The 14,520-nt window shown below is 42.6% G+C and overlaps 1 protein-coding gene across 1 annotated transcript; it reads right to left on the bottom strand.

Annotated features, from left to right (window-relative positions):
* Nucleotides 1-9,758: 9,758 nt before the first annotated feature.
* On the bottom strand, nucleotides 9,759-12,837 carry LOC141973281 (relaxin-3-like). Its single transcript, XM_074931662.1, has 2 exons — nucleotides 12,591-12,837; nucleotides 9,759-10,360 (listed from the first exon to the last, which is right to left on the bottom strand). Exons 1-2 carry the CDS (start codon nucleotides 12,835-12,837, stop codon nucleotides 9,987-9,989), a joined length of 621 nt encoding a protein of 206 aa, XP_074787763.1. The 3' UTR covers nucleotides 9,759-9,986.
* Between the last annotated feature and the right edge of the window lie 1,683 nt (nucleotides 12,838-14,520).

Here is a 14,520-nt window from a genome sequence, read left to right as displayed (position 1 = left end):
AAAGGATGTTTTGATAGCAAATGGAAAAACCTCAAACTTCTCCATTGAGGACCTAATAGGTTGGAACCCCACTGCAAACTAAATTCCCAAAGGGAGGAGGGGAGAGAAAAGTTTGGCAAATCTTTCAGAAAGCACAGGAGAGTTCCCAAGGTGAGAGAATACCAAATTCCTTAGATGTGAGGACTGTCAAGTGGATGTTAAAGGAACTGACATAGGTATCTTTTCAGTATAAAAGTATAGTTTAGACTAATGGATGGAGAAATTGAAGCAGCTGACCACAGCCAAGTCCTTTTATCCTACTACATACCACTTACTAAGTACCCCAAATTGATAGTTTTCTGCTATTTATAAAGTCATGAGATCCTGTAAAATAGACTAGGGGTTTTTATATCTTTGCAGATCTACGTCTCCTGCCATATGGTAGGTATTTAGCCAATACGCAGTGAGGATTCCATAACTTCTACGGGAAGTCCATTCCAGTAATAACTTTTCCTTGCTCTTAAAAAGTCTTCTCAGATTCTAAAATACGTTTCTATAGTCTAAACACATTGCTCTTTGTCCTACACTAGTTATGAAAAATCTCTTTCTTCCATTTTTACTGCTACCTTTAGATAGCAGAAGACTTCTGCAAGTTCTTGCTTCAGTCTTTTTTGCTCTGTATAAAGCAGCTGCCTTTTCTAGATTCTTTCTTTATAAGCCATATTTTCTGTATCTGTAATAATTCTTGTGAGTGTGTTACAGATTTCCTTCTTCCTAAATTGTGGTGTCTAAAACTGGGTATGGTACCTTGGGCCTGATTTGTTCCCAGCAGAAGAAATATTTCACCTATCTTACAGTTAAAATTCTCATTTATATATCCCCATATGATGTTTGCCTGTTTTTAAAATATGATACTGTTATCTCATTCTGTGATCATCTACAAGCCCAGATTCTTCTGTATAGACAGATTCCTTGTATTTATGCTTTTTATTGTTTCTAAACATAACAAATAATTACCCTAATTTTTGAAGATCAGTCTGAACTCTTCCAACATAATTCCACTCCCTTTCTCCTTAATTCCATCTGCAAATTCCTCTGCATCTTTTCTGTGGTTCCTTCTGAATCTTCATTGTCTCTCTTCCTTCATGCAAACAATTAATGAAAATGTCAAATAGTGACTAGACCAGAGGATGCTCTGAACTCAGCTTGTTTTGTCTCTCCTCCTTGACAGCACACCTTTGGTAAATGGCTGGAACACCATACTAAGGTCTGACAGTACTTGTCTTACTAATATTTTAGTTCAGTTTGCATTACCCTGAATTATTTGCAAGGATTGTCAGTTTTGATGCCAAGATATATAGCACCTTGCCTAACCACAAGATCTGATAATTCTATCTTTTAAAAAGAAGTCCACGATGGTTGTTTTTCATCATCTTCTGCATATTGTTTATTTGACTGTTTGCTACATCTCCTCTTGCTCACTGAATTACAGTCAAACGAGCTGATTCTCTGCCCATTTTTAAAAAGAGTTTCTATATTTTTTCCTACCACCTGAAAGCTCTCTTGTCCTCTTTGAATTCCCACAGGTAGTTGATGATTCTGCAGTCTCAGCCTGGGGGACAAAAACACCCAGTTTATAAAGAGTGATCTGCATCTTTCCCTAGCTGTGGCGGGTACACTTGGCACCTAGCTGTACTTTGATTCAGGCTGACTAAGGCGCAACAGGCCTCCGGCCCTGTTGGTGAACTGGTGAGCCAGAGAGCTCCTGGCTTACATACAGGGGAGTGAAGGTGCCTCAGAAAAATGTGTTGAAATGTGGTTTTGCAATGCAAAAATGCAAGATAACCAACACACAGCACAAGATACTAGAGCTAAAATTAAGACATGTAACTTGTCTATACTATTAGCTAGCAGCCAACTACTTCACCCTATAAATATTACCATCAGGATGGGCCCAGCTGGGTCTCCTTGAATTACAGCTGGACTTCATACCAGGTGACTCTCCCCTTGAGCAGGCACACGTCTCAAGGGTTGAGATCTCTTACCTGAGACTAAGAGATCCTTCTTTGTCCAAGGCGGAGGGATCCCTCACCCACCACAGATCCTCAGTAAGTGATTGATAGCATACTGAATTAATACTAATGAAACATTACTAATCCATGTAGCTACTCAATAGTACTATAAACATTGCATAACTCCATTAGGCATAAACTGTGGTTCAAGTCTGAGACTTAGATTGGACCTAGCCCCATCTAGGCTCCATAAGGAGCCTCTTGACTCAGTGGAAGGATCCTCCTCACTCTGCATCTCCTGTCTCTCTGTAAATAATCCTAACTTGGTTCTAAGTCAGTTTTCCTTTGTATGTTTCTTTCATGCAGTGATTAATAAGCTGAACCTTGCCATCAAATTTACTGAACCTTGTCAAACCACTGTTAAACTCCATTGAATTTATTGAACTCTTTCATATTGTTATTTCACCTCAATAATACATATTGTTGCTTCTCTCTTTTGAGTGAGGTGCATTCCACTCATCTGTCACATTAGTCTAGTCCCAATTCTCAGCCCTAGATCACTGGTGCAGTTGTGCTAATTATGCACTTGGTAATTTCACTGGAGCATGGGGGGGGAGGCATTAGGTACTTTTTTCTTTTTCATCTCTATGTCATGATTTGTTTTACTGTTTCTTTCTTCTCTGAAAATGATGACTACTTCATGGCGGTTCTTTCTTATGGTGCCCATCACATCCACATTCTCAGTCAGATCTTTTGTAGTGGCTGTAATTAAATAGCAGATTCCCCTCCAGTTATTTTCTCCTTCTTCTGCAGAGTGCTTCAACACTTTTCCAGAATTTTCTGGGTAGTCTGTGTCCTTCTGTATTGCTTTCTCATCAAAATGATAACTGAAATTTTCCATTAGTATGAAGTTTTTATACTTTTGATAAGTCCTTTGATCACCCAGAGAAAGACTCATCTCCATTATCTTCTTTATTACTGCCTACTGTAGTCCCTTACATGACAGCAATATTGCTTTTACTGAGAAATGTTTAGTCATTCTAGCCTCTGATAGCCCTTCTGGACTAAAGAATAGGCATACACATCTTTGAAACAGCCTTTTGGTCTTGTCTATCTTTCCTGAACAGGCCATACTTGTCTGTATGAACTATCCAACCAAATCTCTATCATGCCAATTAAGATATGTTTTTGAATAGGATTTAAGACATCTTGCCATTCCTGTTTCCTATTCTTTTGCATTACTATGTAATATATTAAATAGTAATATTAAATTATAGTGTGTGTAAATATATATGCTAGTTATCTATTAGTATATAATGAACAATAGCATATAATGAACATATATTTGTATATACTGGACTAAGATTTCTGCTTACCTCTCTCAATACCACATCAGGAAAAGACTTCTTTCCACACTGGTATTTATACCAACTGCTGTCTTGTATGTGATTCATTGATTTATGTCCTTTCTGCAGCCAGTCCCAGCTGCAGTCTTGCAGGGGAAATCCCAGGGGAACACAGGTTGGTGGGATCTCAGCAGGGCTCCTGTCCCACACCCTGCCCACAGCAGGCTCAGCTGTGGGGTCAGACCAGGCTCCTCAAAAGGCATTACCCAGCCAGGGCTTGAAAACTCCCCAAGGTGGGAGGCAGCACAACTTCCCTGCATCCTGACCCCACTGTTGGGCTGTTCTTGTGGTCAAAAAACCTTCTTCATCTCCAACCTGAGCCTCTGGTGTTTCACTTTATCACCATTGTCTCTCATTCTCTTGCCATGTACTGTTGTGAAAAGCCTGACTCCTTGATGACCTCTTCATTGATAGCAGGGGGCTGTGTCATGGAGGGTTTTTGGATCCTCCAATTATACATTCAGGCCAACTAACTTAGTTTAGCTGTAATCTAAGTTTATGGTTAAATTTAGGCTTAAAGGAAAAATTTGAGATTCTCTCTGAAAGAGAGAACAGTTAAGCCAAATTAGAAACACCATGAAAGTTCACTTACATACACTTCCATGGCAAAAGGATTATACTATGAGCAGGACAGGTGCTTTCTTGAAGCCCCAGTTACTGTAATTTAATGAGACTTGAATTTAGAATAGGCACACAGCTCTGACATTGCTGGAGAATACTTATTAACAGACTCTCTCCTGATTGATAATGATTTTTAGATTCCAATATGGCCTTTCTGTGTGGCCTGGGACCCTATATAACTCAAATCCAGCTCACTGATGAATTTTGAGATGGATGCTGTTGCTTGATTAAATTTTTGGACCAGCTTGGAACCAGAAAAAATGAAAAAGCTCGTGTGTGCTTGAAGGTGGATTGGCAAAGCTGTAATTACTAAAGGTCTGCCAAAAGAAGAGTGTGAGAGAGGCAGCAAAAAATTGGAAGGTATTCTTCCTCGTATAAATTTTGGAAAGATTCCCAGGAAATTCAGGGTAGGCTAGAAATCCTTGAAAAGAGGATATGTGAACCTTAAAGGATGAGGTTCCAATCCACAAAAAGTCCTTTCCAAGATCAGTGTATCTCTCTGAAGACATCTGCACCCTGCACCTCTAAGAGATAATGCAGACAACCATTTGATGGGATTGACAGGAAGGTGTATCTACACACTCCTCAGTGTTGGGCTGGAAATCATCTAAGTTTCCAAAAGCAAAGCTGAGAGCGTTTCTCTTACATCAGGTGGATGTATCAGCCATCAAAAACTAAACCGAAGTTAAAAGCAAACAAAATTAGACTCACATTTGGCAAACAAGGTCTGACTGGTTGCTGGGCAACTGGAACAGTGCAGAAGACTAGTCCGTCTTCCATGACCCAATCAGTTTCTTGAGCTTTCTGATTTAGACACGCATACATGGTTCTCTCTCTCACGCAGCACTCAATGAGAGTGGAAGAGACCTAGTGCTGAGGGACTTAAGATGAATGCTGGCAATGTAGGAAATCTGACAAGGTGTGCAAAGTACCAGACGTTCCTCTGAAGTGGAAGTGCAGCAATACTGCTACAAACCTTAAGAGGTTCTGAAAAGTTGCATAGTTGTTCAAGTAACCTGGCCCACATTGTTCCTTGTATCAGGGCTGGAAGGATCTGCAGGATGATTCTTCCTGCTCCATAAACCAGCAAGGTGTCCTAGTTGTCATCAGTCCATGGTAGAACACAGCAGCCCCTTATATATGTTACTGAAAAACTCCCAAGACCAACAGCTATCACACTTCAGCAGGACAGGAATGTTGACTCACCTACTGAAGTCTCTGCCTCTTAGGAGCTCTGCACAGAGGGCACAAGGCTTCTGGGACCAACATGGTACTGCATCGGAGCCCTCAGCCCAGTGTTGTGAGGTCAACTGAAAAAAGGGCAGGAGGAAAAAGTATATTGCCACCATGTGTCACTGCATGGGAAACGCCTCAGTAGAGTCCATCCACTGGCACAGAGACAAAAAGATGCTAACTACAGAGACAGAGAAGTACTTCAACAGTGGCCTTTGGTGCTGAGACCAACAACCTCTGCAGTGTCAGAAGCATATAGGCACAAGCAAATTCTTTACACCAGTTGCTGGCACAGGGAGCAACTTCATGGTAGCATTAAATATACAACTAAAGAATGATACCAGGAGATTTGAAACCATGGTGATCCAGTTCTGGCAGAGAGGCAGAAAGTGTGATCTTACTGCACTTCTCTTTCAGCTTGTCTGGACAAAACAGTTCCTGAAGAGGTACTTCTCAGTGCCAGAAGAGAGGCATCACTTACTGGCTGAGATTTCACAGAAACTGCAAGGACCTGGAGAGTCTCAGGTCAAACAGTATGATCCAGAGAAGGTGATACAAACAAGGCAAAGAGGCACATCTTGCTGGGGCCTGTTTGGCTGGCATACTTTGAAGGGCATTACCCAGAATTTTTCAAAGCACAGAGGCTGGAAGCTGGGTTTTAGTTCTCTTCTTGAGTTTCTGTACGAGAGGGATGTTACCTCACCCAGCAGGATTAACAGTGATGTGCTCTTGGTACACATCTGGCTTTACACACTTTAAGGTTAAAATATAAGAGCAGGCTGTAGCTGAGGAACTTTCAGCATTGCAAGTCAAGTATAGGAAAGTTCCAGGAAAAATGTAGATAGTGGGGAGGTTGGGCAGAGGAAAAGAGGCTGATGCACAGACTAGCGAATTTACTTTCCTTCCTGGCAGTGCTTGTTCTCTAGAGCACATAGGTCAGTAAACAGTATCAGACAAGCACACTGTGATGGTGCAGTGTTTGGTATCAAGAATTAATGAGAAAGCAGGTGGCACAAAGCAGTCAGAGTAACAGTCAGGTAACTCTGTTGGACCTAATAGCTCTGGTGTTTGTTCCCAAGATACAGAAAAGCTGTGTGATAAAAAAATTCATTCCTCATGTGATGGCAGCATGGCACAAATGAGAAAAGAACCATCTCTGAGCTACTTGCCGATACTGGTGGGTGACTGCAGAACAGCAGATGGGATACAAATCTATGCAGGTTCTGCTCTGCTGAGTAGGAAAGAAGTTTACATTTTCTGTTGAGTCTGCTGCCTGCTGAGGAGGAAATATGTAGTCTCAGAAAGTCTACCAAAATCTCAAGAGAACTCACTCTAGGTCTGTCACTGGCTTTGCCCAAATGTATAATAGAAATAAAAGTTAACTTTTTTCTGCCTATCAGGCAAGGTTAAAAAAGAAGAGGATAGCACATCTACTCCAATAACTCAGGAATCTAGATTTTTCTTATATGGTTTAACCAACTGGCAAAGTAAGCAACTGACCTAATAGGACTAGACACGGAAGGGAGCTGTGTCCTCTAGGTCTCTGGGATTTGTTAGATGGCCCTCTGTAGCACATTTAGCATTATATGTATGGTCAAACCTACACCTTATGATCATTTGAGGTACTTGGGTCTAGCTATATCACAATCTTCACATTGCTTAATGCTTTACATGAAGAATTCTGTCAGGTTTTAAACAAGACAACACAGGGAAACCTGCGGTATATACTGCTGTGGATTATTGCTATGTCTTTGGGTATTGTTCAAGGACTTGGTCAGACCTGAATCTGACTACAACCACAGTAAAAAAAAAAAGATCCCCAAACCACCTAGAATAATAAACTCTTGCAGACACAAATGGAATTGCTAATATGGGAACATGCTGATATACTATTTTCTACTCACAAACTCAAAATAACTGTTGAGAAGATAACTCACACATAACCCATGGAAAATGCCCAATTTCTGGGTAAAGACTACATCAATGGGATTGCAATTTCTGTAAGTAACAAGTTATACTAAACAATTACTTCTCAATAGCCAATTGCTCTGTGAATGACATGGATTTTAAAAAAGTGCTTATTTCTCATGAAAAAGTGTATGTTTCTGAACAGTTGTGATGGTATGCACAGGGTGTTGCTTTGAACTGCTGTGCTCATGTTTATGCTACTATATACATATGGCAGTACTCCCAGAGGAGCTTTCAGCAGAGACAATGTCCTTTTGGTTTGCAGTTTGGATCAATACGCCAACTCAGTAATTATTTTATATTTTGAGCTGTCTGCTCCAAGACATGTTTGCTTCCCCCATGTAACTAGTCAGACACCTCATTTTACATAAAATGTTTGCTTCTGGCCTTAAAAAGTGAGTCTGGACACTGAGTCACATGCACACAAACAGATGGCATCCTCTACACCTATTGCAAGGAAATGACACGTAATTGTCACCTTTGGCTACATTGCCAAGAAACCATTATAAAATATGGCCTACCTGCACAGAAAACCTTAGAGGTCTTTGAAAATTCAGTTTGTTTTAACACAAAGAAAACCCTTGCACACTCTCGTGTATGCAGTGTCAGATAGTTCCTTATTCTAAAGCACAGACAGAATTTCAGTCTGTGCCATAGATCTGTGTCATGGCTGACCTGCTAAAGCCATTGCAGACTATGATAGGCCTGTTAAGAAGTCAGATGAAAACACAAATTTCATCATTTCTCTGGGTTATGCATACCAATATATCTGGACTCATCCCTCTGAAAAATGCCTGTTTGTCAAATAAAAACTGATTTTTCTATTTATAATTCAGTCTCAGCATGAACCAGTTTATCTTGAATGCTAATTTCACTTAAACTATTTATAGTTTTACCAACAAGTTACATCTAACCTATCAAGTTAAAATCCAGATTGTTCTGTTCAAGACTTACGCTCACAAATTCAGGATTTTAACTACATCTTTGTTTTATTCAGGATGTAAGAAAGCCTGGTCACTATATATGCAAGATGTGTACCTGAAGAGACCAATGCTACCAGATCAAGCAACCAGAAAAAACACCATATTCACATTTCCTAATACTCCTTTTTAAAAGCTTCTAAAAGCAGAAGGTTTTCTAGCAAAATGAACAATGCATACAGGTCAATTTTCAGTGTCATCAAGCATGGCATTTTCACATCTTCCCTTTTCTTAGGGATTCTACATACCAATTCGTCTTCACCTTATTAAGGAATCCTAACTCTCAAAGCCCCAGATCCTACTCAAGAATAAGAAATACTTCCCCTCAGATCTCTTCTGTATTATTCTAGGAAATTCTGATCTAAACTAGGAGTCTTCAAACCCCAAAACATTTGTGAAGTGAAGCTGCTGGATGCTAAGGTACAGAAGTTTACCTAGCTTGTTGCAAAGAAAACTACTGCAGAACTTTACACCTTCTTACCTTCTCCACTCAAGAGTGATGAAAAGCATCTTACAGTCACTGCAATGGTGGTGTGGAAGAAGGTAACTCATTTCTTGCTAAACTTTATCGTTATGATGACAGACGAGATGGTGCTTTTCAGTTTGAAGATAACAGCATTCATAGTGAATGCCCATTCTGCCCAGTCTCTACTGAATAAAACTGATATGGTTTAAAAAATGAAAAAGGATTGATAGATGCCCAATTGCTGAAATAACAGTAATATCTTAGGAAAAGGAATAAAGAAGCAATGCAATAATTTCACTAAGCAGTAGTTCAATCAAAGAACACTTTTTGAAAGACAATTTGAAGAATGAAGCCAAAGGTAACTAACTGTACAGTCTAAGCTATGATGTATACTCTGAGTCAACTACTGCTACAAAGCTAAGTTACCATAAGCATCATAAAGATCAGAAAAAAAAAATCCCAAACAAAACCTCAAGTCATCAACATAAGGAAAAAAGCCAGGTAGGTAAAAAGCTTAGAAACTACAAAGATTAAATTAGCTATTTATAAATACAGTAGCAATTAGCAACTTAGAAATACATCTGAAGTAGTGTAGACCAGCATACCCTAAGAACACATGGGAAGAGAGTCTGTAGAATAAAGTTACTTGAAGCACATCCACTCTCACTTAGCAGTAGTAGGAAAGAAATGGGGAAGTAAGGTAAGCAAGGAATAATTAAAGTGCTAATACTTCACCTGCTAACTATTTAAGCCCACCAGTGAATATGAAGAAATATTTGGGCTGCAAGTGTTGTATTGTGATAAAACTTCTAGAAAGACAGTATTGCATAGAACAATTCTGCAATTACAAGGAAATGGAAAAAGCGTTTTCGGAATAATCGGCAAGTTGAGTCAGTGTTGAGTGAAGTTTCAACTGGCAAAATATACTTTCTCTACAGTTTTGTACCATGAATCCCATTTCAAGAACATCGCTGGATGGATGTTCTTTTTCTGTTGACAGAGAAAGAACAATTCGGTAACACTTAGAACTACACTTTAATGAAACATTGAAGTTCTTAAACTGTTAGAAAGATACAATACATTTGTGATCTAAGTGTAAAGGCTTGACACTGAAAAGAGTAAAAAATATAGGTCAAAAGTTACTGAAGCAAAACAAAGTCATTACAATTACACTTGTGGATTTTTTTTAAAAAGAAAGCCAGTAGTGTTTACTGGCAGCTACAGACAAAATAAAATATGGTGAGTTTTCTTCTTCCATGCAGTATTCAGCCAAGTAGCACTGCAACAAACATTGATTTCATGCATAAGTGCAGAGAGGATTTTAAACTCTGCATATAGTACTAATTTCAGCTTTTGTACAGCCCCATTTGCAACACATTCCTGCCAAACCCAGAGACTCCCGTTTTCTTCTGGGATACCTGGCCCAAAGATAACTGTTTGATCCCATGTGGTCTGCAATTCCTGTTCCTCCCCTATCAGCGGGAGAGCTGACAGCTTCCTCTACCTGTTGAACAAGTTCTCTGAAGTCATCTGCCACAGGTACATATTCATTATAGTCATTTAAACTATACAAGTCCTTATACATCTCCCATCCAAGAAACGGGCTGCTTCTCTGCAGCTGCTCCACTTCAGGACTCAAAATTGATTGCAGCTTGACATTTCCCAGTAGTCTGTTACTTGCTGTTCGTGCAGAATCTGTTTAAAGAGAAGACTAAGTTCAGACTGTAAGAGTATCAGAAGGAGCACATAGCTCTAGGAAATAGCAATAAAAACCATTCAGTAATAAGCAAAGCACTGTTATTTAGGAGAACTCTTAAGTACTGCAGAGTCTTCACTCCATGATTTCCTTATAGCTTACTTTCAGGGGAATCTTCATGTTGTAAAGCCTATGCCGCCTGTTCAACACGGACAGTACACACCTACAATTGTGGCTAAGGTACAGATTATCTTATCACAGCTGCAGTGTTACTGATCTACCCAATATTTCCACAGAAACAAAATTTTGTTGTAAAGACATGTATGCAGAAACCACACCGAGGTATGCCATGTGTGGCTCCTGAATTAGATTAGACCACTCCTCTCCCATGCACAGTCATACAAACTAGCATCATACAAAGAACAAATGTAAGGAGGGCTAAATATTGGACTAAATAAGCAAATATTGTACGTAAACAGCTTCTGATATAGCTATGGAAAAATACAATCTTTGTAGCTAATGCTTTCCACTCATTTCTGAAGGCATAGCAGAGGCTTGCAGAATTTACTCAGAAACACACTTTGAGCACACACTGACTGAAGTGTTCTCAAAAAACCAGCTCTGCTTCCTTTCACCTCATAGCATTTCCCTTGGTTTTAGTTCTGCAAGACAAGTGGCATTGCTTACTTCAGCTAATGTTAAGCAAAGCAGCTCCTTTAATTCTTAAAGTTAAAAGAATACGAAATATTTGTCTTGCGGTCTTAATGTTGTTAATATGTTTTTTGTTCTAGAAAACTGAAAAAACATGAGAACACCCAGTGAATGTTATATTTACTTTAACATGGCTAATTAATATATAGAAGCTAACTTTCAGATAGAACACCTGCCTGAACACGTACAAAAATAGAAGCGGTTGTAGCTACTCTTTACTAATTAGATAGTAACTTTTTTAGTAAGTACTCTTTTGAGGTAGGGAAGACTTAGTTAGACAGCATGCAGCACAGTGGGGGTTCCTTAGTGACTGGTGCTCTCAGATGCCACTGTTAAGAAAAATGAAAACAGAAGTTTGCTGGGAAAGAACACAGTCCAAAGAGAGGCTGTACATATGTAATTTGTTATAATTACAAAGGTAATTTTTACCTTCCACTTAACCTGTTGGAAAAAAACCCTCAACACACCAAGCAAAAAACTCCCAAGGAACTCAAGATACTGACTTCATCAACTGACTTAGGTCCAATGTTGTTTAATTAACAACACGTTTCAGCAAGAAAAAAAGCTGCTTTTCCATTACACATTTTAGCCATAATTCCAACTTTTGTCCTTGCTAAAAACGCAATTTTCACTATGCAAAATATCAACATGAGAGTCATCACTTAAAATTACTGTTACATTACTATAGTTTGCGAATACAGCCCAAACCCCATCTTCTTGTACTTCCTTAATATATTGGAGTTGGAGCACGTGACAGTAAAATTCTCTGACGAATATTTTACCTATTAACACCAGAGAGCCCTAAAGCCGTTCTTGCTGTTTAAATCGTAACCAGAGTGCCATCCATCCTCCAGCGTGGCAACTCTTTTGTACAGAGGAGTCACTAGCAAATGATAAAAAACCCGAACGATTCCACATCCTACGATGCCCCAGCACAGCCGAGGAGCACAGCTTCAGAAGCTCCTGGCGGAGCAGGAAAACCGAAGCAGGTCTCCCCAGCCCGCAGAGTTACCGAGCTTCGGTAAGGGAGCGAAGCCGTAGCGAGAGGCACTGCCCTACCGCTTCCGCGGGCGCATCACATCTCCCAGCACAGCCAAGAAGAAAAAAGCGCGATTTTTTTTTTTTGTGGGTTTTTTAAACAGAGTTCGGCGAGCCTCGGCCGCCGACAAGGCTGCTCAGCCCGGTGCCGAGCAACGCCTCTGAGAGGGCCAAAAACTTTGTAGGCTGTCCCGGCTAATAACGCTCCAGCGGCTGCCGTGTCGCCTCTTCTTAAGTTGGCAGGTTCCCGTTCAGAAGTCACGGGAAATGCCGACCGGCACCGGGAACGAGAGGGAACGGGGAGGGACGCTGCCGCCGCGGCTGCGGGCGGGAGGAGCGAGAGGCGCCGCGGGGGCGCCCGCCCTGCCCCATCCCTCCCGCTGCCCACCTGCTTCTCCTCACAGGACCCCTCCCGAGCGCGGCGCGGCGCGGCGCCCCGAGAGTCCCTCCCGCCCGCGGGGCCGCTCCTCGGACACTCACCGGCCGCGGGCGCCGGCTCCATCGCCAGCAGGGAGAGCCGCTTCCAGCGGGACCCGCCGCAGGTGAAGATGACCGCGCGGATGAACTCCCGGCCGCAGAGCTTCACCCCGTACCCGTCCCCCTCGGCCGCGGGGAGCGCGACGGCGGCCGCCGCGCGCCCGCCGCCGGGCTGCCCGGGCCGCGCCGCGCAGAGCAGCGCTGCCGCGGCGCAGAGGAGCCGCAGCCTGAGGCGCAGCCTGGCCCCCATGCCGCCCTGGCCGCCCTGCCCGTCCTGCTCCTCCCGCTCCCGCCCGCGGCCTCACAACCGCCCGCGGCCTCGAGCCCAGCCGCCGCGTGCCGCGCGCGCTGCCGCCGCCTGCCCGCCTCCCGCCTTTTATCGGCTGAGGCGGCGCTGAGTCACCGCCCCGGCCCGGCCGCGGCTCCGCCGAGGGCCCCCGCCCCTCGGCGAGACCCTTCCTCCGCCCCGGTCCCGCTGCTGCCGCCGGCAGCTCCGTCGCCGGGCGGTCCCTGTGCCCGAAACCTGCGTCGCGGCGCTCTCGGGCAGGACTCTTCCTCCTCTTTCTGCCCCTTTCTTGTTGTCGCGGTTCCTCACGGCTCGGCACGGGTGCACCCCACCTTCGGCCTCCTTCCCGGGGCTCCCGGCTCCCCACCGACCCGCAGACGGGCTCCTGCCCTCCGCCAGGCACTCCGTGTCAGGTTTCCCTGTTCATGGTCAAGTACCAGGTGCCAGTGCCCTCTCAGATGACTTAAAATGTGAAAAACGCATCGGCTCATCTCTTTTTTCCTTTGCAGGCCTAGAATATGTATAACTACCCCTATATCCTAAAAATGTTGGCTGAAGCAAAAAGGCAGAAGAAAGTAGAGTGAAATAAACACACTTCCGCAGAGCTACTTAGGCCATGGACACCTGAGGGAGGTGGGATTTAAAAGCTTGAATTTCTCTCAAGTTTGTCATTCTGAACACCCACGTTCAGTGGCAGCTGTAGGCACCCAAGCGTCAGAGTCACCTCGGCTCAGACACACACGTCCCACGGATGTGGAGCTCCACACTCGTGTGTTTCACCAGCATCCCCCAGCAGGCTCTTGACAAGGGTGCCATTCTCTGGCCTCACCAAGTAGAACTATGTGCCCTGTGAAAGTAAACTTTGCTCTTTTTTTTTGTTCGGAGGTTTTTTTCAGCACAATATGTCCCCTTTTATAAAAAGTCACAGACTTTCTGGAAAACCAGAAAAGTTAATCTCTCTAAAAATACAATGACGCTGTTGTCTATAGATCCTTTTGCATGAGGGCTATGTTTTCTATCTACACTTGAGTACTGTAAGTGTATAGAGAAAACCCCTCAAAACTCAGTCTAGAAGGAGGGCACAAAGACATACGTCCACAGGTTAGTGTACAAAGGTGAATGATTCACCAGGGCTGGCAAAGAGGACATAGACTCCAGTCACCTTTTCAAGGAGGACTTGGGTGTTTTACACTGAGCTGAATATAGGAAAATGCTGCAGAGGGCTTGAACAGTGAGCAACCTGCAAAGTTGTCTATACTTGGACTTGCTTTTTGGTCCAGTCTGAAATGTTTTAGACACTGGTACCTCTTCAACAGTAGACACTAACTATAATCCAGGCTGTTACTAGGATACAATCTGCAGAAGTGGAGGCTGTCAGTGTGAAATTCCTGAAGAACAAAAACCTCGATCTGTTTCTCCCTCAAAACCTTAATGGCTATTTTGTTAGAGACAAGTTGTGCGGAGGTAATCACAACTTGCATTTTTAAAGAGAGCAGCAGCTCAATCCTGTTGGTGTTGTGGACTTTTTCTGAAAATACCCATCACATGAGCTCAACTGACTCATGGATTTTAACTAGTCTTATAGGCAAGGGAATAGTTTTCAGTGACTGGAGAGCTGTAGTTGTGTGCAAGAGCACTATTAGGACT

This window comes from Athene noctua, chromosome Z, assembly GCF_965140245.1.
Source record: "Athene noctua chromosome Z, bAthNoc1.hap1.1, whole genome shotgun sequence".
Lineage (NCBI taxonomy): Eukaryota > Metazoa > Chordata > Aves > Strigiformes > Strigidae > Athene > Athene noctua.
The sequence above is the reverse complement of the archived record's forward strand: the minus strand, read 5'-3'. Positions and strand labels throughout refer to the sequence as shown.

What these genes read in the sequence shown, in the direction of transcription:
- LOC141973281 (XM_074931662.1), bottom strand. Translation starts at nt 12,837, where the DNA reads ATGGGGGCCAGGCTGCGCCTCAGGCTGCGGCTCCTCTGCGCCGCGGCA. An exon ending in GGAGCCGGCGCCCGCGGCCG is followed by an intron (nt 10,361 to 12,590) that starts GTGAGTGTCCGA and finishes CTCTTTAAACAG; the next exon opens with ATTCTGCACGAACAGCAAGT.